General features: G+C 37.4%; 1 protein-coding gene across 3 annotated transcripts in view; it reads right to left on the reverse strand.

The window, feature by feature from the left end:
* Window positions 1–1,782: 1,782 nt before the first annotated feature.
* Window positions 1,783–24,698, reverse strand: part of LOC135476191 (rabphilin-3A-like) — a 43,254-nt gene continuing 20,338 nt past the window's right edge. Inside the window, exons 2-18 of one of the 3 annotated variants that reach the window (XM_064756127.1) lie at window positions 22,290–22,543; window positions 21,521–21,664; window positions 19,393–19,522; window positions 18,712–18,798; window positions 18,108–18,288; window positions 17,396–17,500; window positions 16,675–16,839; window positions 15,042–15,197; window positions 14,283–14,362; window positions 13,737–13,811; window positions 13,072–13,181; window positions 11,275–11,410; window positions 9,253–9,410; window positions 8,357–8,438; window positions 8,018–8,111; window positions 5,929–6,081; window positions 1,783–5,470 (exon numbers count right to left, since the gene is read on the reverse strand). In XM_064756127.1, coding sequence (XP_064612197.1) covers window positions 5,954–6,081; window positions 8,018–8,111; window positions 8,357–8,438; window positions 9,253–9,410; window positions 11,275–11,410; window positions 13,072–13,181; window positions 13,737–13,811; window positions 14,283–14,362; window positions 15,042–15,197; window positions 16,675–16,839; window positions 17,396–17,500; window positions 18,108–18,288; window positions 18,712–18,798; window positions 19,393–19,522; window positions 21,521–21,664; window positions 22,290–22,348 — 1,890 coding nt within the window. In that variant the 5' untranslated portion in view covers window positions 22,349–22,543 and the 3' untranslated portion in view covers window positions 1,783–5,470; window positions 5,929–5,953. Of the gene's footprint in view, window positions 5,471–5,928; window positions 6,082–8,017; window positions 8,112–8,356; window positions 8,439–9,252; window positions 9,411–11,274; window positions 11,411–13,071; window positions 13,182–13,736; window positions 13,812–14,282; window positions 14,363–15,041; window positions 15,198–16,665; window positions 16,840–17,395; window positions 17,501–18,107; window positions 18,289–18,711; window positions 18,799–19,392; window positions 19,523–21,520; window positions 21,665–22,289; window positions 22,544–24,698 lie in introns of all 3 variants that reach the window. The other 2 variants (XM_064756129.1, XM_064756126.1) reach the window with 2 other exon arrangements.

Below are 24,698 nucleotides of genomic sequence, written 5' to 3' on the forward strand. Positions count from 1 at the left end.
GCGGTCAGCATTATGGTGGGTGGAAACCGGGCAGAGCTCGGGGGAAACCCACAACCATCTGCAGGTTGATGGCACACTTTCCCACGTACAGCCGGAGAGGAAGCCAGCATGAGCTGGACTTGAACTCACAGCGACCGCGTTGGTGAGAGACTCCTGGGTCATTACGCTGCATTAGCGCGCTAACCAACTGAGCCAGGGAGGCCCCAAGTTTTGGTGACATACTACATGTATATGTACAGATCACATAGAAATTCTGGAGGGCGCTTTCATGTGGTCAAAATAACGTTAACTCCCATGGCAACGTTGCAGCTGCCAGCAGCACTCAGGAAAGACGAATCATTTTTATGTTTACAGAAAGCACACATCACTGGTTATTGATATTGCTGGTGTGTCTTTTTTTCTCTCCGTTTTTAAGCCGTGTTGTGTCATTTTTAAGATTGATTTGATATATTAATGAGGTACTAAATTTTTGAACAAAATTTTGGTGTACTGCATCTTGTACCTATGCTTACAATAGAATACAGCACCAAGAGTAAAACCAGTGTTAATAGTTTGTAAATGGTCACACATAAGCGGTTAAATTCCGACTCCCATCAGTCCAACCCAGATGAGGTTTTATTCTCCTCACATAAAAGCACACCCCTTAGCATTTAGGACTAATCAAAATTAGGTAAAAATTCATGCAGTGGTGTGAAATGCAATTTTAATACTACAAGTCACAGGTCTAGAATTACTCTCATGCAGTCTGTAGCTTTCTACCTCTGCTGAAAAAGCAGAGACTTAAAGATGACTAATAAACATAATTCAGCATGAACTATTTATTTATTTATCTGGAAGGTGTTTATGCTGTAGTCAATAATATTTCACTAAGGTGACTGTGGCCAGCATTATGGTGGGAGGAAACTAGAAAATGACCAATTGAAATGATAGTACCATTGTAAGCCGAAACATGTTGTCCAGGTACTGTGACAGCGCGTAACTTCCACAGCTCTGAATGAAGCAGGAAGTTGAAAACCAAATCTCTTGATGGAGATTGGGTTTTTACGTGTAGAGACCATTTCTAGTGTACCTCTGGGCAATCGGTGACATCAGGTATAATTGCTGGCGCAGGAAAATAGCTCACACCACATAACTTTTCACCCTCATAATAAAACTAGGTGAGCGTAGTGCAGAATTACAACCTTAACATATAAGTATCTGTGATACAAGTAGGCGAGTCTACTAAGTCGGAGTCAGACAGAAATGCTATAACACTGATATACTGTTGGAGTCAGGTTTATCCACACTGTAGGAGAACTATACATTGTGAGAACCACAAAAAGGTAACTATTTTATTGGGACCAGAAGAAATGAACAAAACAATTATATGTAAACAAAAACCTGTAAACAAAGATATAAAAACAAGGCACAGAAATTAATATAAAATTTGTATTATTATGTCCAGGAGTTTATCCCCTTCCACTATGATAACAAACTATGTATCAACATTACAAATGAATACAATTTTCCAAATTGTCACCACTGAATTGTTGCCCCCCCACCCCGCTTCCCTTTGACCCAATATAGTTAACAATTCCATCAGAATGATAACACTACTCTTAAAAGACAACAAAAAATATAACCAAAGTTATTTCAGGAGAGGGGTCCATACACGCCTGAATTGGCAAAGAAAGCCATTTTTTTATGTGCTTGGTAAGTATGAATCACCTTTCAATCTGGAATTCTCACAAGATCATGGGATACGCCATTTTAGAGAAACCAGAAACACAATGTCGCATTTTCAGTAGTACAGGCGAGACACTCACGGTCAACCTTAATATAACAAGCGAAGGTCAAGCATTTTCCTGATTGAGAACTAGGGGGAATAACTCCCACTTTCTCGTTGAAAATGGCTTTAAAGTACATGTATATCAGAACGGTCTCATAATCAGAAGGAAAACTACTTCTAAATGCTGAAATGCTGAACTAGGAACTGGTTATGTCACAGTGGAACAGATGTCTTCTCAGGTGGTAGAAACATCTTGCCCTTGATTGGTTAAAACTAAGAGCACTGTGGCCTGTTTGACTTTTCCTACATGGACAATTTTTCTCATTTTGAATTGCGACATCACAATTGTTCCACATCACAAAAATAAAAAGTTATTCGATCTTCAAACGTGGCTCTTTATCGAGACATATGTACATTTGGTTAGTGTTGTCTTTTCTTTTAACAGCAAGTATATCTTCAGTAATTCATGTCTCATTGTACATGAAGTCTTACCTTCATTCTTTTCGCATCAGAAATGTATCTAATTTCTGAAACCATGTTTAACTATAATCACGCCATGAGAAAAAACTGAATTACATCACACCTTAATGGTAAATCTATACATAACAGTTACAAAGTAGAAGTGAGGCCACATGTCATCAGAACAAGGCATAACCTGTCTGTTGGTAACCTGATTACAGGTAATAGGCAGAAATTTACATTTTAAATATTTTGAAATATCTCTACACTAAAATAACTCACAACCAAATTTTTAAAAAATGCCACAGCAGATTCAATCAGCATCATCAATATCAATACAAAGCAAGCACAATTTACATTGCTGTTTGTTGGTTATAATTTGTCACAAGAGTTCACACAGAAGGAAAATTAAAATATGATGACCTTGAGTTAAAAAAAAAGAAAGAAAATCCATGCATAAAAACATTATCAACATCTTTACATCTAATACATTCTGCAGTCTAATCAAAATATGATCAAATGTAACTTTCCCTGAATATGACCTAACATAAACTTAATGACCTTGAACACTTTTTGTGAAAACAATAAAACTTATTGTTTGTAAGAGTTCCTAAAAAGCAGAAAAGCTGCACCAAAATAAATGCTTGTGTAAAATAAAGTGTTTGACACTGTAGAAAGTTTAAAACGCCTATATCTGTAAACAGAACAGCTTTAAAGGCCTAAAGACTGATCTCCATATACACATAACACAAAATGGCTTCTCAGTTACAGCTTTTCTCATGTGACCTGGAAGGTGACATTTAAAAAAAGTGACAGATATTCAAGTTAAGGCTGTCGCCATGTCATGAAATAATGGCCTGGAATTATAGAAACTGACATTCGTGTACTTTTCATTTTCAAACAGATGGATGGGAACGAAGGAGCATCCCCCCACATATCTTATCTGCTACAGTTAAAACGTTGCTGACAAGAGAATCCCATCATATCTGTAATCATATCTGTATATGATTACACATCATATCCGTGTGTAATCACACAAAAATCTGCGCGCTTAGCTCCGTCAGAACTTTTGCTGTAGCTCGAAATATGTAGATTACATGACCAACCCTGAAGCTGGTTTAGTGAGCACTTTGCTACTGCCCTCTAGAACATCTACTGCTATCACTGTATACAGAACTGGCCAGACTTCCACCTCTCCACGGAGGACTCTGGGATGTGGTTCGGCTGTGGCACACTGGCTGAAGGATTAAGGAAATTGTGCAATCACTCAGCCAGCGGAATAGTAGTGGAATGCTACAGGCTGGCTGGAAGTGTGCCAGTGGTGATCTAATGGCCAACCAGCGAGCACCTTAAAAACTGGGTAGGATCTATATTCAGTGATCAGCAGGTCTATCCTTCCTGCTATGTGTAATGATAGGTCACTTATTTTAGAAGCCATTCTCTGACCTTTCAGGTTAGAGCCATCACTACACATATTATACAGGGTTCAAAACCAGAGGGCTTGTAGTAAGAAGTGTCCCCACATGCCCATTTCACAAATCATACCCAGTGACCTATACAATGTACAGGTAACTACCAAGGTGCACTTGCCAAAATACTAGCTATTGGTAGATACAAGCACATTTGTAACTTTGTGTACAGTTTGTGAAGCAGGCTCCAAGCTGACAGGTTTTTATCATGTGTTCAGATTTGTGAAGGCTGCCCGTTACTATATATCCACATCCTCAATCCACTGAAGGAATCTACATGCCATTACTAACCAATACTATACTCTTACTTTCATCTTCTGTAAATGGTGCACATTAAACACCAGTCTGTTACAGCGTCACTCATGTACAGGTGTACCGTAGAACACCACAAGTTATTATTCTACTCACTATCTGAATAAACTACTGTAACTTTTAAATTTAGAGAGCACCTTCAAAACCAAAGATTATTCATTAGTAATGTAGTCTAATTAAATGTGCATTAGACAGATACGTTGTTTATAATGGTGGCTTAAAATTGTGAAGTTTGAAAAAAAAGACAAAAAAAAAAATAAACTTTTTACTTAGAATAAATATAAATAATTCTGAACCCTTGTCTACAAGAATAAATCTATGTACAGAATGATAAACCAGAAGATAAAAAGTGTTTACAGGTTTATATATTTGGTATGAGAAGGGACCAGACACAGAAAAAAATCTAATGCATAAAAAAGAACAAAAAACAGATGAAATATTCTCAAAATCAACTTCACAATGCGCTGGTCCAAAATAACCTTCTCTTCTTCGAAGACAAAGTCTTATTAATACATGCAGAAAACAACCAACAAAACTTGTGAAGTTCTCTTTTTTTATAACCAAATTTTCCAGTTATAAACCAAGCTGCCAAAAAAATTGTGAGAAAACTGGAATGATTAAATTAATATACTCCCCTGAAGGCTGAAAGGATGTTAAACATACATCTGCAGAAAACATATTTCTTAAATTAAGGAAAAAAAGAATTGAAAAAATGTTGGAATGTAACACATAGCAAGTGTAAAGCATTGATCAAATACAGAGCAACGTAATATTTCAGTTTCAGGATACAATTCAAAACAAAAATCCAAACACCTTTCTATGACCAATAGTACCCTCAGAACCAACCACATGCATGGAGTCAAATTTTAGGTCTTTCAGACTTCACACTGGTTACGGAACTTGAGTGAGCTCTCTCTGAACGTGTGGCGCCCTATTTACGACAGAGGTAAATTTAGCAGGTCTCACAGATTTATCCCACCAAACAGAGGGAAGGCTAATAAGAAAAATCTCTGTGTTGATAACATACACATTTAAGGCTACATGTGCCACAAGGACAAAAACAGGAATGCAAACTGTCAACTTCACCATAATAATGAATTACAATTAGTTTGTAAATTTTATCCAATCTATCATGCTATAAGTATAACTTTACAAAATGCATCAATTATGCAAGATATGACTTTGTATATATCATTAAGATGTCTGCAGTATTAATAGTAGATGACAACATCGCCTTCTTAAGAAACATATCACAAGTTTAATAAAAAACTGAGCGACCTAATTTTTTCAATAATTAGGTCAACAGCTAAAAATTTTAATGTACACTTCAAGAAATGACATATGACCTACTGATAATTTTATCAAGCCATAAAAATCTACTGAAATGCTGGTAGTTTTTTTTTTATACATCTTAATCTGACTAGAACTCTGCCTCATACACACCTCTCTCACTGAAGCAGTGCTGAAAACAGAAAGAATAAAAAAACGGTGACTGAAATTAAATTCATTACTAAATGTTTCAATTTCCATATAATATGTGACAATAAGACTACAATATTGCCAATGTGCCTTAAGCCATTAGTACTCATACAAGCGTATATCTATTATCCATAAAAAAAAATTGAGGACATTATCCTTGAACTGTAAATAATTCCCATGACTAAGTACAGCCACAGGTTAACGAACATTCCCCACACCTTTCATATGTCCTAACAGACCAGGGACTGGTCAGAGAGAATCAGTTCCATTTTAAAGCCTGTCTGTTGATCTAAAGCTATGTGGTTTTAATTTACCACAAGATCTCAAAAATTTCTCATAAAATTTTGCAAAAATTAAGACATTAGCAATGAATAAGTCATTAGTCACAGTATTATCCTCTGTGATATGCAGAGCACTAAATAATGAGAGCAGCCGACCCACCTGTTTGGTTTGGCAGCGACGTCTCCTAATCCTCAGGGGTCAGCTCAGCAGAGAGCATGTGCCAGCGTTCAAACTTACGGTCAGGGTTCTTCAGGGTTTCAAACCAGTGCTTCAGCCGATCCCCCTTAGCATTGATACCCAACTGTACACCTCCTGAAATCATGTCAATTCATATGTCAAATAAATCATCATTTTTCTTAATGATGTCAATGCCACATTTGAGAAAAATGAGTGAATACACAACTGGTGAAATGACAGAGACGATAATACTCAGTCTGCTTTAAGTCCTATTCCTGGTGGTAAGTGATAATCATTCATTCAAACTCATGTAAGGGCCTCTGTGGGCGAGGTCATTAGCATGCCAGCAAGGTGAAGCAACCCAGAGGCTTCTCACCAATGCGGTCGCTGTGAGTTCAAGTCCAGCTCATGCTGTCTTCCTCTCCGGCTGAACTTGGGCAGGTTTGTGGGCTTCCCCCGGGTTCTGCCCATTTTTTTCCCACCATAATGTTGGCCGAGATCGTATAAGTGAAATATTCTTGAGTACGATGTAAAACGCCAATCAGATAAATAAATAAATAAATTAACTCAGGTATATGATTCCCACACCAACAACCTGGTATACAGCCTCATATTCTGGGTAACCTCTGGTAACCCGAGCTGACATCATAGTAACATAACCACTTAAATATTAATCAATCAAATTATCTGAATTTTTTGATGATTGGAATTTACTCAAGGCAGCAAATTAAATTCGTAGGGTGTGGATGCCTATATCAGATATAAACATCACTTGAACAATGAAAGCAAATTCCTGAAGACTTCATTTTACATAAAAAAAATACTAAATAGATAATATACTAATAATAATAATACGCAGGTTCGAAAAGGTAAAATGGATGAAGAAGAAATAATGCAAAAATACATTTTCACAAAATCAAGCTATACCCCATTCTAAATATGCATAACTTATCATTAGATGGATCTGTTTTCAAACATTATCCGAGTGGCCATATAATGAATGTTCACATGATATTTCACCTAACTGGCACAATACCTGAAGCAATTAGTACTGTCGCAGAAACCAATGAATCAGAATGCTGAAAATTAGGCCTTAACTTTTTCATGTATCTAGTAGGTTTTCAAACTTGATCTCACTGATCTTACACAAAATCTTTATCAGAATTGGTAGGTATTCAGGTGCATTTATTGCATGAAAAACAATGTTCAATGAGTGAATTCAATCAACATGTGCGTGGATGGGGCTGATTTTTACACTGGATCTGAGATTCCACAAAAAGAACCTGCGAACAAAATTTGATAAAAATTGGACAAGAATATAGCATACATGTAATAACCAAAGTGTGACCGGACAAACCCAATTTAATAATCCTTGGTCGCTTTTGCGAAAGCATAAGATAATAACAGGATTTTTTTCATGAACTGAGTTACGAAGAACTGTATTTACAAAAGAAAAACTCAATGGATGTCTGAAAGTGAGAACAAGACAGAACTGTTCACTCCGAGAATCAGATAAGTACGTGCAAGATTTCTTCATCTGCGAATAAACACTGATTATTTTTGTGTTTACATCAGTGATCTTAATGTTGGAAAACTGTCCTTCTTCAACGAAATGAACTGATAACACATATAATTATGCAACATAAAATAAATTACTGTACTAAAAATATTATCACTGTTCGCAGCTTACATAAAGAGAGGTTTGTGTGTAATGGCCCAGTATAGCCTAGAAATTTTAAGTACACAACACAGTCTGCAGGGATTTCTTTATAAATATAAGTAAATACAATTGAAGACATACAACATAGAGAGTAAAAGCAGAGCAGCAACGACAAGTGTGAGAGCTGGCAAACGATCACAAGTAACTGGTGAAATACCACCTCTTGTCCATTTACCTCAGTCCGGGTTTTATTCTAACTGTTCATGTAAATGCATAAATAGTAGCAACTCACATGCCACCACGGCTTAAGCTGAATTAGATGCAACCCAAAACTGCAGTGATGTTAATTGCAATTAATTAGATGTAACTGGTCTAAAATTACTCAAAGGCCATCAATAAAGTATGACGTACCAATGAAGTCATTTTTCCCTATGTCTTTGTCCCACACAGTGATCTCCAGTGTCTTCTTGGCCAACTCATTCTGTTTAATTTCATACACAAATTCCTGGAAATTAAAATGAACAAATCTATAGCAGAAGTGTTTATATTAGTTCAAGTGTAATTTTGTAAACATAAAACAAATGAGCTTAAGCTAGAAGTAAGTTTTGTCAGTTTTTGTAAAAGGTGATGCCTGACTGAAATGCCATGTTGATACCAGCCTGATACAGAACCACCTGTACAATTTTAACACCACAACTCCTACATCCTCAGCTACCCAGAGATAATAACGTAGTACACGGAGGGTCTTACCTCATGGAAATCGGGATTCAGCGTTCTCTTCTTTATAGATGTCTTATATTTTGACCTCTTGTCTTTGTCAGGCTTCAGGTATCTGGTGAAATAGAAAGAAGCTTTACTGCAAAGCTACAACTCCTGGGTTCAGAAGGGTTTATGTTTAAATGCTGTTCTCAGCTAAATCCCACACAGAACTTGGGAGGGTTAAGCTTGTGCTTGTGTGCATACCAAATCGGAGGTAATTTAATGGCATTTTGGTAAAATCCTGAATGCTTATGAAAAATATGCATAAATGGGCATTCTAATTACAAGACAGGAAATGAAGTACAATCTCGAAAAGTATTATCAGCTTAAACCTAGAACATTTAGAATTACCATTTAACTGCTCCATTTCACGAATCCTTTAAAGTTACTATGTCATGTTTTGTTTTTTAAAGAGATTCTCATGCAATCTTTGTAATAACTGTTTCCATTTACATGTTAACAAACACTAACACACTCTGGATGATGCTACTATGTGTGTCTTACATGTACACAAACACTAACACACTCTGGATGACGCTACTATGTGTATCTTACATGTACACAAACACTAACACAGTCTGGATGACGTTACTATGTGTATCTTACATGTACACAAACACTAACACACTCTGGTTGATGCTCCTACTTGTATCTTACATATACACAAACACTAACACACTCTGGATAACACCGCTACATGTATCTTAGATGTACACAAACAATAACACCCTCTGGATGACGCTGCTACGTGTATCTTACATGTACACAAACACTAACACACTCTGGATAACACTGCTACATGCATCTTACAACTGATCCATCACGACTGATACCAGTACATAAAGCGATACACAGATAAAGTGACGACCACTGAGACGTCTGCTTACACTTTTACATAAGGATCGGAGTAGCCATTGCTATCCATAGCAGCCAGCTCTGCACAGCGAATGATGCCCACGATCAAAGCCTGCTTGTGCGTTGAGAATTTCAGGCTGACTAAGATCTTCCCACGGTCATTCGACATTAAATCGTCATCTTTCTCCAGCTTTCAAAAGAAAGAAACATCATCATTTGCTATTATAGGAAAAAAAGACGTGAATATCCCCTGTATGCAGGAGTTTATTCTGATGTAGTTCAGAATAAATTAAGGTGATTTCAATACACTGGACATTAAGAAAATTCATTCAATGTGGGATAATACAATGCATGAAAATATTGTTTAAATTCATAACAGAGAGCTATACTCTCCATTCATGATTGTTCAGAATCATAACAAAATTATATATACAAAATATATATTTATGAAGGTTTGTGAAGTTGGGCTTGGTCTTCTTGTGAACAAAATTTGGCAACACTGCATTTTAAATGACAATTAAACCACTTGAAGGAACATAGCAGCTTATAGTACTGTATACCTTATGGAGATAAGTGTTAAAGAATCAGCTGAAAACCAACTGCATGTACCAGAACCAGCGTATGGACTTGAACCCATGACCCTTAAATTTCAGGGGTCAGCTTTATAAAGTGATGACAGCATTACATGCCTGTACAAGTATCTCCTGTATGAAGATCACTACTTATGGTCCAACATAATGCTTCAATGGTATTGTGATACCTGGCTTGTAACTATTTCCTTCATGTTCATCACCCAGCCCCAGGTATATGTCATAGACCAAAAAAAAATATTACACCACTCTATGATGCTTGCACGTAATGTCAACTTTAAACCCACAGATATTTAACAGACAGAGTTTTCTGTCGAAATACTTGGAGCAGGCAGAGGAATCTGGCTGGCTGTCAGGTGAATCAGAGATAACACACACACAATGAGGAGCACACTGTATCAAAACAGAAACTGAAAGTAAGAAACATGCAGTCAAACCTAATATTAACATAGACATGCAAGCCACTCATTCACAATATCATTTTGCAGAACATCTTTCATTTAACAAAATACAGATATTAGGATATGAAATCCCAAATTATGACACGTTTTGTGGGTAATTTTCTATATTCATATTTTGCTAAATCATAAACAAAATAGTCAATCAAACTAATGATATGGCTATGGTTATTTAAACTCCAATAGAATCAGTGTATGGTGAGATGTGATCAGGTGTCTCTTACAAGTACATGTATTGCTAAACTACGCAAGCTTCAAACTTTGACCTACGTGCATCACACGTGAAGTACGAGTATTTCTAGCAAATAAGTGCAGTGAACAAATTCTGGAACTTTTTATTAAACTTAGGCTCATGCTGGTGGTCAAAATATAAAACAATGAAGCAAGTAATCAACAAGGAAAATAAACAAGTAAAAGAGCAGAAAATATTCAGGAAGCAAACCTGAAAAATTGAAGGCTGACACTTTCTGCTCTTCAATACATGACAACAGTATGTCAATGTTTTTTACGAAGGTTCCCACAGATTATGATAATTCAAATCTTTTTTCTTTTGTTAGGATCAGGTATGCAAGTAAAATTTATTTTCTAAAATTTTGATGTGAATATTTTGTGAGTAACGAATCTGAAGTTAACGCTTGGATGTAAGGGGAGCTAACTGTTTACATCACTGAACATAAATTCATATGTGAAATTCAGTCATCATTCAGTATTTAGCCTTTGTTTCTGAGTTCACTGAACCTTATAAAACTTTGTTGTAAGAGTTTGCAAACAAAGCTTTTTTCCACTTTAAGGAAGTACACTTAATTCAATCTGGATAAGACTGGGTTTCAATACCGTCAATCAGACACTTATCATGCTGCCTCACCAAATATGTCAGCCAATGAGATTGTGCCAGCTGTGCAAAGACTGGCTTGGACTCAACACCTGGTAATATCTTTAGTCTCTAGCATTTAAATGTTGCTTCCTGAATACCTCTAACCTCCATAAAACACACACAACAGCAAACCTTTTTGTTTACCGGGAGCTGTTTCTCCAGGTAGATGTTGAAATGTTTTGTCTGATGAGGCTTGAGACGCTTCAGAGGCACACGTGTTTCCCCGATGAAGTCATAACCAAACGCATCCTCGTCAAGAACTGAGAGTCTGACAACAGCAACAGTAAACCCAAAACAAATGATTGTCAAGTCAATAATCAGATATAAAACATGCAGAAATGAAAATTGTAATGGATGAAAACATAACATGTCCTGTCTGGAAAAAAGTGTGTATAAAAAAGAAAATTCAGATAAAGGAAGACTACTGACCTCTTAAAGCTGCAATATAAGATTTGCACATTCACAAGGTCAAGGTTACAGTGTAGATGTATATCCATTCTGAATGTGGCCCTGTACATGTGGATAGAATAGGTCATGTACACGTAGATAGAATAGGTCATGTACACGTGGATAGAATAGGTCATGTACATGTGGATAGAATAGGCCATGTACACGTAGATAGAATAGGTCATGTACACGTGGATAGAATAGGTCATGTACATGTGGATAGAATAGGCCATGTACACGTAGATAGAATAGGTCATGTACACGTGGATAGAATAGGTCATGTACACGTGGATAGAATAGGTCATGTACATGTGGATAGAATAGGCCATGTACACGTAGATAGATTAGGCCATGTACATTTGGAAAGAAGAAGTCATGTACATGTGAATAGAACAGGCCATGTACATGTGGAAAGAATAGGCCATGTACATGTGAATAGAATAGGCCATGTACGTGTGGAAAGAATAGGCCATGTGCATGTGGATGGAATAGGCCATGTACATGAGGATGGAATAGGCCACGTACATGTGGATGGAATAGGACATGTACATGTGGACAGAATAGGACATGTACATGTGGACAGAATAGGATTCTTTTGATTTGATTGGTGTTTTACGCCGTACTCAAGAATATTTCACTTATACGACGGCGGCCAGCATTATGGTGGGCGGAAACCGGGCAGAGCTCGGGGGAAACACACGGCCATCCGCAGGTTGCTGCCAGAGCTTCCCACATATAGCCGGAGAGGAAGCCAGCGTGAGCTGGACTTAAACTCACAGCGACCGCATTGGTGTGAGACTCCTGGGTCATTACGCTGCGCTAGCCCGCCAACCAACTGAGCCACGGAGGCCACGGGTAGAATGGGACACATACATGAACTAGTAATGGTGAAGATAGCTGGAGAATCAGTCTGTTGTTTTCACTCAGTCACTTCAACAAAAATCCTGACAGGAATGGGTCATGTTCAACTGTCTTTCAAACAACAAAATGGAAATGAAAATGTCACAAGAAAAATGGCATGTCTTCTTAACCTAATGACAACTGTAATCAGCCAATAAAATTTCTGTGACTGTTTGAAATGACAGTAAAACATGATAGGGTTGAGTGATATAATTACCACCTTCATGTAGGAAAAGAGGGGATGGGGATTTGAATATGTCCATCCCCATGCTTTCAGAAATCTCATGCATGTGCTTTGGAACTTCTCTCTTTACAGTGTTCAAATCTTTCCAGGCATAATTCTTTCTTAAGATATTTGTAGACTCAATAGACTGATATTCAGTCCGAGAAATGGCTTGCACATGTCTTATTGTAAAAAACAAAAATTGCTTTCTCTCGCAGCACTGTTATCAAGGCAAAGATCACTGGATTTTCATTTTGTCACTGAGTCAATCTTGATTGATACACAGAAATGTGTAAAGTGACCAAACTGAAAAGTGTTGCAAGATGTTGTTTTGAGTAAGTGATACAATTGTAACTGACCTCAGTGTTTTCTTGATCATGTCTTCCTCTGTGATTCCATAATATGTCAGCGTTTCATTCCACTCAGGGTTCAGGGTCTTATGAATGGTCTTAGTCCTCAATTTGTTTGACTGAAATCCCCCAAAAAAGAAGGCTTACAAAACATTACATTTTACAAACAATTCATAAATACTGAAACTATCATGACCAAATGCAAGAAATTAGTAAAAAACACTCCTCAAAATTTCATTTATTTCTTTGACTCCAGGGTGTTTATTGCCAGACACAAGAATATTTCAGTACAATCTGCAGCTCACCCAATGAAACCTGAATTCTAGACTGCCACCTCATTGGTCATCTAGGGCTCCAATCAGATGCGCTCACATCAGCGCTTCAATAAAATGTACTAGTGAGGGCCCTAAGAAGCTGTTCTGTTGAAACAGTTACATTGCTGCGCAGTTTGACAAATACAGAATAAAAATTATCTTGTGTATATGACACTATTATGTCAAAAAACTAGAACTCTTTAATCACATAAACTGCTCTTAAATGTTTTCTTCCTACACACAAAATGGTTAAACAATCAGGATAATTGGACCTTGCAGTCATTCTCCAGACTGTTGGGGGTTGGGGGTGGGGTGGGGGTTTGGGGGGTTGGTACTGTTTTAATAATGATACTGTCTCACCTTACTGGCTCCTGGTAAGAGGTGAAGCTTTACATATGGATCTGACAGTCCATTGGAATCCATTGCTTTCAAACCCTGTAAAACAAAACAAGAACACCTAAAGCTGACTTGCCCAGCTCCATTATTGTCATAAATGGTAGTACCATATAACATAATGTCTTGAAAGAATAAAAGATTGATTCTGGCCAAGAAAAAGTCAAATGTCCTGCTTATCCGTAAAGCCTATTACATCATGTTAATAACGGAAGGCAGTGTCATTAACAAAACAAGGAGATGCACTCCTTGCACAGATTTATTCTCGTAGGCAAGTATTCCGAATTATTTATATTTATTTCTGAGTGAAAAGTTTATCTTTCCTATTTTTTTTTCAAACAGTTAAGTTAGTAACTAATCAGGTGGAGTCACTTCCTGCCTTCAAAATAAGCTGTTTAATACTCTATAAATAATGTTGTATTGACTATGCAGGAAAGACCAATTGTGTAACAGCAATCCAAAATAATCAATCAATCGATCACTCCATCAAAACAAATATCGTTCAATACATACCCTGGCTCGTACCACTGTACAATGGAGTGCGTTGTTCACTGAGTCGTACAGTAAGGAAAACTCCAGGGTGCCTAAAGATGCTGAAAATGCACGTCAGTGTAGACGAGAGTCAGAGAGGCTGATGACATTAATCATTTATCCGATGTCAAAAAGGGACAAGCAGTTATCATGGCCAGTTAAAAATATACATACTCTGTTCACGTCAATCCTACCACCATTTTCACTATAAACCTAAAGTGACTAGTAACTGTTTGATGGGTTCCACTACCAGACTTTCAGCTGGATGCCAGGAGACAATCTGACATTTTTAGTTTTTAGTCATCTGCGGTTATGTGTACCTAGAATCATAACGTAACATCTTATCTAGCCTCATTTTGCTATGTATACAACACAACAGATAATCACGTGTCATCACACATACCACGGCAGAGGGCGTGAAACACAAACGAGCAAACCTTGGTTGTGATAAATATGTTGTTAACACTCTGAAACTCTATAAGTATATATATATTAGAAACAACCTCAATAAACTAAAGTTCTTCCTGAAATTCCTCAGTCTTTTTGCATAAGAATGATCAAGTGTGATTAATGCACTTTTTTAAATTTGATTTTGGAGATTAAAAAACATCCGTGGGGGTTGGCAAATTTCAGGCTTCCTTAAAGTATAATTTTGCCACAATGCACGGAATAAATACCTTGCAACATACAAAAAAAGTTAATAAATTACAGTATAACTATGTGTTTTGAGGTCAGACTTACTTCCGTCACTGTCAGGAGAGGAGGGGCCAGCATCGTCCATCTCATCCACCCCGGGTTTGCCGTAGCGATTGAATGCCTGATCAATGTCCCCCTCCTCCTCTAGTTTAGGTGGTATCATCTCTGAACCCGACCTCAGCGAGCCTGTGCGGCTAAATCCTGGAGAGATCACAATGAAATAGGGAATGACATAGTTACCTCCCCTAATGTAACTCTTCTGTTTTATCATGATATCCCACTCAGTCCCAATAGTGATAGAGAGCTGATGAGTATTTGACCTTTCCCTTTTAGGCTTACTTACAAAATCAGTATTTGTTCAAAGAAATACTGCACATTTTGCATTGGTGACAAGCATAAGTTTTGATTAATGCATTAATGCAAGTTTCTCCTTTTGGGACATAGAACCAGCCTGGAGAAAATCCAACCTCACAGAAATCTGAACCATATTTCTCAAAGAATTGGGTTTTTATAGCGTCAAAAAATATAAGTACTAAAGAGAGACACACATATAATCACAAAACAGTGGTTTGCTTGCTTCACACACTGGGAACTTGTGACAAAAGTGATGTTCTTGATACTCCTTTTTCAAGAAAGCCATGTAAAGAGGAATCTCTGATGGGGCAGAATTTCAATAAATGGCTAAAACTGAACAAAATATTATTGCCCGTATGAAGCATTTTCTTTTTTTCAAAGCATAAATGAACAGCTGGCGTTAGTGAAGCAAGCAGGCAGTTAACCCTTCAACAATCATTTATATGTCGCACGATGCTGTGGGCTGCTTGGTACATTATAAGAAACAGGACTGAAGTGAATGAAGACAAGCATACTGGTGTGTTTTTATTGTGAAATGGAAGTTACCATATTAGTTTACAATAGAGACAGCTTAACAATAACCCAACGAGCAAATCTAGCTAATGCTATCTACACAGTTTCCTTTGACATCTTAACATTTCATTAAAACTTAGGTAAATCTAAGGTCAGCTGTTGTAATCTACATCACACTTGGTTGATCTCTATCATTAACCTGTCTACTTTATAACTGCTTTAGATTAATAGATGTGTTTCTACACATACCTGTTGATCGGGCAAATGACAATAAAGCTTTTAACAGTTTTAACATCATAAAAGGAATTTTTTTTTATACAAACATGCACATTACAGTGATTTCTAAGTAAAAGATACTGATCTGTGATCTAAGCTATTAAACTTCAAAGGCGAAAGTTCAGTTTGCCATTAACAAGTTAACCTTAGAATTTTAAGATCATCAAAATTTCAGCTAACTGCACTAAAATAAGCAGGAAACTAATTGTCTACAAAACATGTTTTATGTGCAACTTGAAGGATTAGCAAGCTCGCAACTACTGCTTTTGAGAACCAAAGCTGAAAATAATTTACAACTCACATTTCAGTCTTTTAATAAGCAGATGTATCCTGAAGGGATGTCGCATGATTTAGGTTTTAGACAAAATGTGACATAGCTTTAAATCAAGGAGCCCTGCAGCCTTCCAATGTGTGGACATGAACATTTTTAAAGACAAAAGATATGAAAAGGAAGCCAACTTAAGGAAGATACATGTAAGTGAGCCAGCACCAGGGTTTGAAGGGCTAACATAGACAGACAACTGACCTCCCATACTTGATTTTTCGCTGTCCGTCTCATCGTGGAGGTCATCCCCTCTGCTGCTTTCGGTGGCACTCAGCTGACCCCCATAGAGTATCCCACTGGTGATGCTGGTTTTGCTATCTGCCATACCCTGGGACCCGTAAAGATGGTTACTGCCTATGCTTATGTTATCACTCTCTGAAACAGATAAGTTTTTTAAAATAGGATTATGGTTGAAATTCAAATTTTACTAGAATGATTACCAATTAAAAACAATCTTCTTTGCCAATCTACTTAAACCAACATTGTTAGAAATATGTAAATTTACAGGCTAAATTCAGAACGTCAACTCAGGTTTTGAACAAAACAGAGAATTTTTACTTGCTGTGGACATGAATTTAACAAGTTATTATGAATTTTAGTGTATCCATGAAAACTTACAAAGAAAGGAACCAATAAAGTAGGTCCAGGTGAATACATAGCTTATTCCCTGGGTGAAACGTTTACTCTGTTGGAGGTAATAGGTCATCACCACAATGTCAGTGGTAAAGCTATACTATTTTCCCAGTAGACCCATCTTATAATTTTCAATTTTATTTTCTAACCTTGATGTCTAATAACCTTCACCGTTACATAATTTAGAAGTAATTTCTCCTATCTACAAATACAGTGAGCTTGCACTGCTGATATCACACGCAATCATAATAAGAGAAACGTGATCAAATGGCGAAGAAGGAAAGTTTAGTGGACTTACCAGATTCAATTCCACCTTTATTCTTCCGTCGCCCAATGCTGACTTCATCTTCAGAGCTGCTGGAACTCTCCTGTTCTGAGCTGTCACCATAGCTACCAGCGCCACCTGCCACAATCAACACAGCCATTGGATGAATGACAAACTGGAGCTTCACCTAAAATCACTTGAACTTCTATAATCTTACAGCAAAAACTTCTTACCTAACACAGTAAAACAAAACAGGGACATTATTTCAGTAGTCAACAGATGTAACAAAATTTATATGACAAATGTCTAACACCCATGTCAGAAATTCACACACGTCAACTCTGCGCATACTATAAATGACCTTGAATTTCACCCCAAAATGTGCTTATTTAGAGGTAAATGAATGTCCTAAAATATTACTTTTGGAGCTGAAAGTCCAAAGTTGTCCAGTAATATAAATCATACCACCCTCCAAACAAACCCCAAAAACTCATTTTTAAGATAACAGAACAATCAGAATCTGAAAAACTGAGTGACTTAGTCATGTACAAAAGTTCAGGTCATTCACAGGTTATGAACAGACAGTCTCAGGGCATAAATACAAAGAACCTTACAACATGACAATAACAATTCCCCTGCTGTCACAAACAGAAAGACCGGCAAAAATGAACTAAAAATGGCATCATTAAGAATGGATATTGATCCTCACCCCCACCCCCACCACCTCCTCCGCCACCACCTCTACCTCTGCTCCAGGTGTTGTAAGTCCTGACAGAGCCTGGCCGATTGGCCCGTTGGGAACGACCTTCATGACGACCTCTGTTCAGACTACCGTGGTACTTTAGGCCTCCAGCCTCTACCTTTTTCTCTGGGATCGTGTACTTAGGTATGCCCTTGAAAAACCAGGCCCCTGATCTCTTCCAAACCTAATACAGAGGAGACAAGAGAATTAATATGATGTAACTGGCCTAAAAAAAAACAATAAATAACTTGATGAAATATTACACTCGTAAGAAAAGCTATTCGAAAAATTTCAGTGATGCCAACTTACTGAACCCTCCACATCTATTTCATAACTTGTCGCCCATTTCACTACATCTTGCATACTCTACACTATGACGCATACATTTTGCTTTCTACCATGTATTCTTTCTCTACAGTTTACACTTGTACATATATTCATTTTATCCTAAATATAACTTTCTAGCCAAGATCTTCTTGTACAGGGTAACTTCAATCCTTAACCAGAAATAGATATATTTCCGAGCTGATAATTTTTCAGTACTGTGGAGTTTAATGCAATGATGGTGTGTTTGATCAAGGCTATATTGTGAGCAAAGTGAGCTTACCTCCCTGGACTCACTGCAGATCTTACACAGCCAGAGAGGCTGACGACTCACATTATAGGTGTCCACACCGCACTTAGTACACACCGCCTGAAACGGTCACATGCACAGACATGATAGTAACTTTATATTTGTGTATTCTGTTGAAAATAATAAATAAAGTAAAACAGAAGACAGCAAACAGGTTCAAGTTTACAATTATACAGTGACGGCCCCCTGAAGTAAAACAGAAGACAGCAAATTGGTTCAAGTTAACAATTACACAATGACGGCTCACTAAAGTAAAACAGAAGACAGCAAATTGGTTCAAGTTTACAACTGTACAATTACGGCCCACTAAAGTAAAACAGAAGACAGCAAATTGGTTCAAGTTTAAAGTTATACAACGGCGGCCCAGAGAATACATTTCACAGATTTCAAAATCCAGCTTTTTTCAATGCTTTCTCAGGTTCACAATTCACATTTTCCAGGCTAGTTGAAATAAAAATTTTACACTTGTATACCTTTAAAGCAGTGTAAAATGACCTAATTTACAGCTTGGTTGGTTCTGTAGTCTCAATTTCAAACGTTTACAGGCCCAACTGCAAAAATTCCAGATTTTCCAATCTTTCAATGCTACTACACCTCCCCTCTCCCTCGACCCAGTGCACAGACCATTGGCTTTTCCCTGTTTCCATGTCTCACCTTCCTGCAGTCATCACAGTATGTAGGCGATGCCCCCAACAAGCCAAATTCATCGCCACACAAAATACACTGAGAGGCCCCATCCCCCATGGCATTCTTCTTCATGTTGTCCAGTTTGTCCACAAGCCGGCTAACCAACAGAAAGGGGTTTGAAACAAACTGTACAGTTTATACCACTTCCTTAACAGGTCTAATGCAGCAAATATTTATTTATTTGATTGTTGTTAAACGGCATATACTTTTCTGAGGCGTTTTCTAATGAAACCAGGGCTATTGGGGTAAACCATTGTGTTTTGGCCAAACATGAGCTTTACCACATGTGAGATACAGATAAGCAGATCATGTATATTGATGGTCATCAACTAACGTTAGACTGCACAAATGTCCACACGAGCGTCCTCAACCAATTATTGTCACCAAGTTCCCACAAGAAACTAAGAGAAAAGGAATCAACAAAGTCTCTGTCCATAGCTGGGTTTGAACCTGTATCTGGTATGTCCTGCGACTAACAGACAACCACCTAAACCATTTCCACTTAGCAACAGTAAGCTGTTTCAATTATAAACATCATAAGATTTATACCTGTTGTTCAAATTAACACATGTGTAATCCTTTCTTTCTTTGCTTCAGTTTTTGTACCATTTTAAATACATGTATGATTGACTGTATTTTGATACCTTCCAGGAGGCACCATTAAAGCCTATTGTATGAAATGCTCCAAAAGTGAACAACCTTTAACCACCACTCAATATTTGGTAGCAAGGCGACCAAAGAGTTTGCCTGTATGAGACATGCAAATGCAACACTTCAGCTCAGTGAATAAAGCACTGAAGTCATGAATTTGGTAATTGCAGTACAGGTCAATTTGTATAGATTTAAATATATCCGCTATATATATCCGACAAGAGAAATTATTTTGATCTGATCTTTTCAAAAAAAATTGTGAATTTATATTATGATCATTTTTGTCTTATACAATGTTTTTATCATATTCACATCAGATAATCAGGTCATTCTGAACTGTTTTATCCTCCATTCAGATGTGTGTGTGTATGTATATATATATATATATATATATATATATATATATATATATATATATAATAATAATAATAATTATTATTATTATATATAATATTCCTGCAACAGTATTTGTGACAGTGCATTTTTTAACAGTGTACAAGATGGTGGGATCAATATTTTTACACCACTAAATACATTTAAAAGTCAGTGCAAATCTTTACATATAGTCTTCTACATTCTATTCAGCTTTAATACTGTGTTAACTTATTTATTTACTACATTCTCTCTAGGACTACTGAAATTGAAGTCAATAAAATAAATGCATAAAACTGATGTTAATAAGCACACAGAGCATTGGTGATGGAACCTCCCTGTCGTGTCATTGTGTGTTATATGTATATAATACTTCAGCTCAATACATGCTGTACTTTTTGAGATTTTGACAGCCCTGACATTTTGTTTAACATTAATTTCCATGTTTTAATGAATTCTGACACTGCCCATTCCTGGGGTATGACATATATGTAAACTATTTCTGTACTCTGTACACATAAGCCAAAAAAATGGCAGGCTAAAGACAATCAAAAGCAAACATAACCAATCTGGATTCCATTCCTATCAATTACCACACCGTGTAGATTTGAGATCTGTTTCATTCTTCCCAGTTTAGCTTTCACAAATACAGATCTTTATACTTCCATATCAACTGTTGTGAAAAAAGGAGATGATCTTAACTTTGAGAGGTGCAGCCAAGTACACCATAACAACTTTGTCACGTGATTCGAAAATGACAGTTGGCAAAGATGCTGTCAGTTACATCTGTGTTATTGGTGATGGTATGGTCTATATTATTCCCACATAACGAAGTGATATGAATTCAGAATTATGGGATACGGGACGCCTCTCAAGGACAGCACAGGTGACAGAACCAAGTTCCAAGTTAGTGAATGTAACGATTCAGAACAGTTAATGTGGAAGCTAAGCTGGGAACATGGCTAACCGATCTGTATATATACATATACATGTATATCTACACGTACATTTAAATCATCAAAAGAAAATAATCCATGGTACTGTTTTCCTTCGTAGAAATTGATCTAGTTACCCGATACGTTCCTGCTCCACCTGTTCCAGGTATTCTGCCTTCAGAATCACATTCATGATCTGCTCCTGTTCCTCCAGGCTCATCTGGTCATTCTTGTGAAACGTCTGTAGCTTGTTTGTGTGAACTGACCAGCCCGCACCCAGCCTGGAAACATTCACGAACAGCTGCACTAAAGCCATGAATCACACCAACACCTCTGGGCTCTTCCTAACGGTGTACTATTAACAGTGTCAAATTGTTAAAATCTTCTAGAAATTTAATATTGTAATGTTGAAAACAGCTGCATAAGGACAGAAATATCACAAATCAATTACAGACATTACAAGATTACCAACAAAAGAGAATAATCTGAAAACTCAATAATGTATGTGAAAATTTTGTTGTGTTGAAACCGCATACAGGCCGAAAAATCAGAAATCAAAAATTACAAGATTACAGGCAAAAAATGAAAACCTAAAATTATTAAACGTATTAAATTAAATGAAAATGACTATCCTATGATAGGATATCCTGCAAATCCGATGATGTATATGTATTTGAAAATACAGTGACATGTATTATATGTGAGAATTTATATCATTGAAAATGAATACCATTACCATTTACAATGAAACATTTGAATTGTTAGGTGGGCTATTAAAGGAAGAGTACACGCACTGACAGAGATACATTTACATGTAGATCTAATGACATTTACATACTTATGTATATATGTGTATTAACCATGTTCCTGAGGCACAGGGACAATTAGACTAACTGCAGGACTTACTTGGCCCTGAGGGCAAGCTGCCGGTCATTCGGGCACACCCAGCGGTCCATGTCCGTCATTAACCTTTTAAAGGTTCGTTAGTCCCGGTCCATCATTAGTATCCATGCATCATGTCAGCTCTGACCCAGGCTGTCAATCCTGGCCACACTACAGTGAGAATCGCACCTCCCCTTTATTCTGTGCTGGGCTGTAGCACCAGAACTGTGGACACGGCTGCAGGACTAGATACTTCACCTGCTGGTGTTGTTCGATGTCTACAACATAAACACATGGATTTCACACCTTTAGGACTCAGAAAAGTGACAGAGGTGTTGGTGTCATTTTATGATGGTCTACCAGGTTACACGCAGATTACACAAGTACAAGTGCACTTAACTGCAAATGTCAACCTGTACATTTAAATCATCAAAAGAAAATAATGAACACATATGTATGTACACTGCGTGTGTTATACTTGTTTTTACAAATGACAGCCTTCGTCACAGATCGTACGGGCCAAAGTGTACATAAAAGTATGACTGCGGAATGCCGGACAAAAGGCAATTATACAATTGATATGGACCTGACCATATAAGCTTCAAATCTTTAGAAAAAAAAATCATGTGTAATCATAGACATTTATGCCACCTGAAATGAGATTGAAATGGTTAACAATTCTTCATTAAAAAGCTTCATATCAAACCCCGGTATGTGCAGTTAGCTAGACAAACAGTCATACAGAAGACAACCTTCCAGCCAGAGTTCATAGTACATGTACATTCATGCAAGACTGTATGGGTGTGTTAATCTGATGTCTGAGATGCTATAAACTCACCGGATTGAAATCCGACCAATCACAGATACAGTGAGATCTAACAATCAATTATTTAAATGGGTCTTCTTGGACAACTTACACAATGGGTGGAGTAACGAGGATATTGCCCAGATCACCGTGGGCGAGTGTGGCAGTACTATGTACCCTTCCAAATAGCTATAATTTATTTACGAGACATACAGCATAGCATGTTGCCATCACAGAGGTATCTATTAAATATTGAAGAAAATCAATCCCGACAAGCTGCCTGGTAATGAGATCGGAGTGAGGTGATGTCATAAACAGGCTTGTATGTAAACGTGGAAATTGATTAATGCTCTAATAATGAGTAAGAAAATTGTGAACAGGTTGTATGGTAAAAGAGGATGTGTATGTGCAAAAGACCAATATATAACTCTTGTGGTCAGCAATGGACAGAAAAAAACACAAAAACTCCCTTGGCATAAACCCGATTAACTTGAATAGTAATTACTTACATTTTCCTTCTCCAGTTAACATGGCCAAAGCAATGTAAAGTAGTCAAAACAAGGGGGTTACCGGAACTGAGGTACAATGAGATCAAACTAAGAAATTATACTGTTAAAATCATGGGTTGAAGTGGAAAAAAAATTTACCACATGGCTACACTTGTGCGTTTAGTCAGACAAGTAGAATGAATACTACCCTGTATTCATTTATTTGGTGTTTTATGCCACACTAGATAAGTATTTCACTTATCTACGGCCAGAGCCCAGAGGAAATCCACAACCACACGCAGGTTGCTGTAGGCCTTCCCACGTACAGCTGGAGAGGAAGCCAGCATGAGCTGGACTTGAACTCAGTGACCACATTGGCGAGAGGCTCTTGGGTCATTGTGCTGCGCTGGCGTGTTAACAACCTTGGTCCCGCAGGCCCCCAAATACTATTTACCTGTATTACATGTAGTTTACTTGCTTGATTGGGTAGCAATTACATGCTTACACTGTCATGTACCTGTAGCTTAACTGCATGACTGGGTAGCAATTACATGCATACACTGTCATGTACCTGTAGCTTAACTGCATGACTGGGTAGCAATTACATGCTTACACTGTCATGTACTTGTAGCTTAACTGCATGACTGGGTAGTAATTACATGCATACACCGTCATGTAGAACATTTCACTTACATGTACATTTGAAAGTATTTAAGTTCTTATTTCATGGATGAAGGAATCCATGCCAAGTCCAGGTAGCGTACCTGACCACAGTATCTTGGTACAGGTACATGACAGACCTCCAGACTTAAACCACTGGTGAACCTACTTAAACTACATGTGCACACAGATTGGAACCTGCAATCTATTTGGTCAACGGCTATAATCAGACTTCTGGGCAAAGGCCATCATTAGTTCACTCGGTTGAGGGCTGCATGAAGTACTTGGAGTATTTACGGTAACCACTTCAGGCTGCTAAAGCCTTTCACACATTATCTCCAAGTTATATCTCCTGTTACTGGGTCAATGGTATTAAGAACACCAGCGGATTTTATACTGCTAGATGATGGACACTGATACAAACTTGCTTTTCGCAACATCGTAAAGGTGATCAGAATATTTCATCTGCATTTAGCTACT

Source organism: Liolophura sinensis, chromosome 10 (genome assembly GCF_032854445.1).
Source record: "Liolophura sinensis isolate JHLJ2023 chromosome 10, CUHK_Ljap_v2, whole genome shotgun sequence".
Taxonomy (NCBI): Eukaryota; Metazoa; Mollusca; class Polyplacophora; order Chitonida; family Chitonidae; genus Liolophura; species Liolophura sinensis.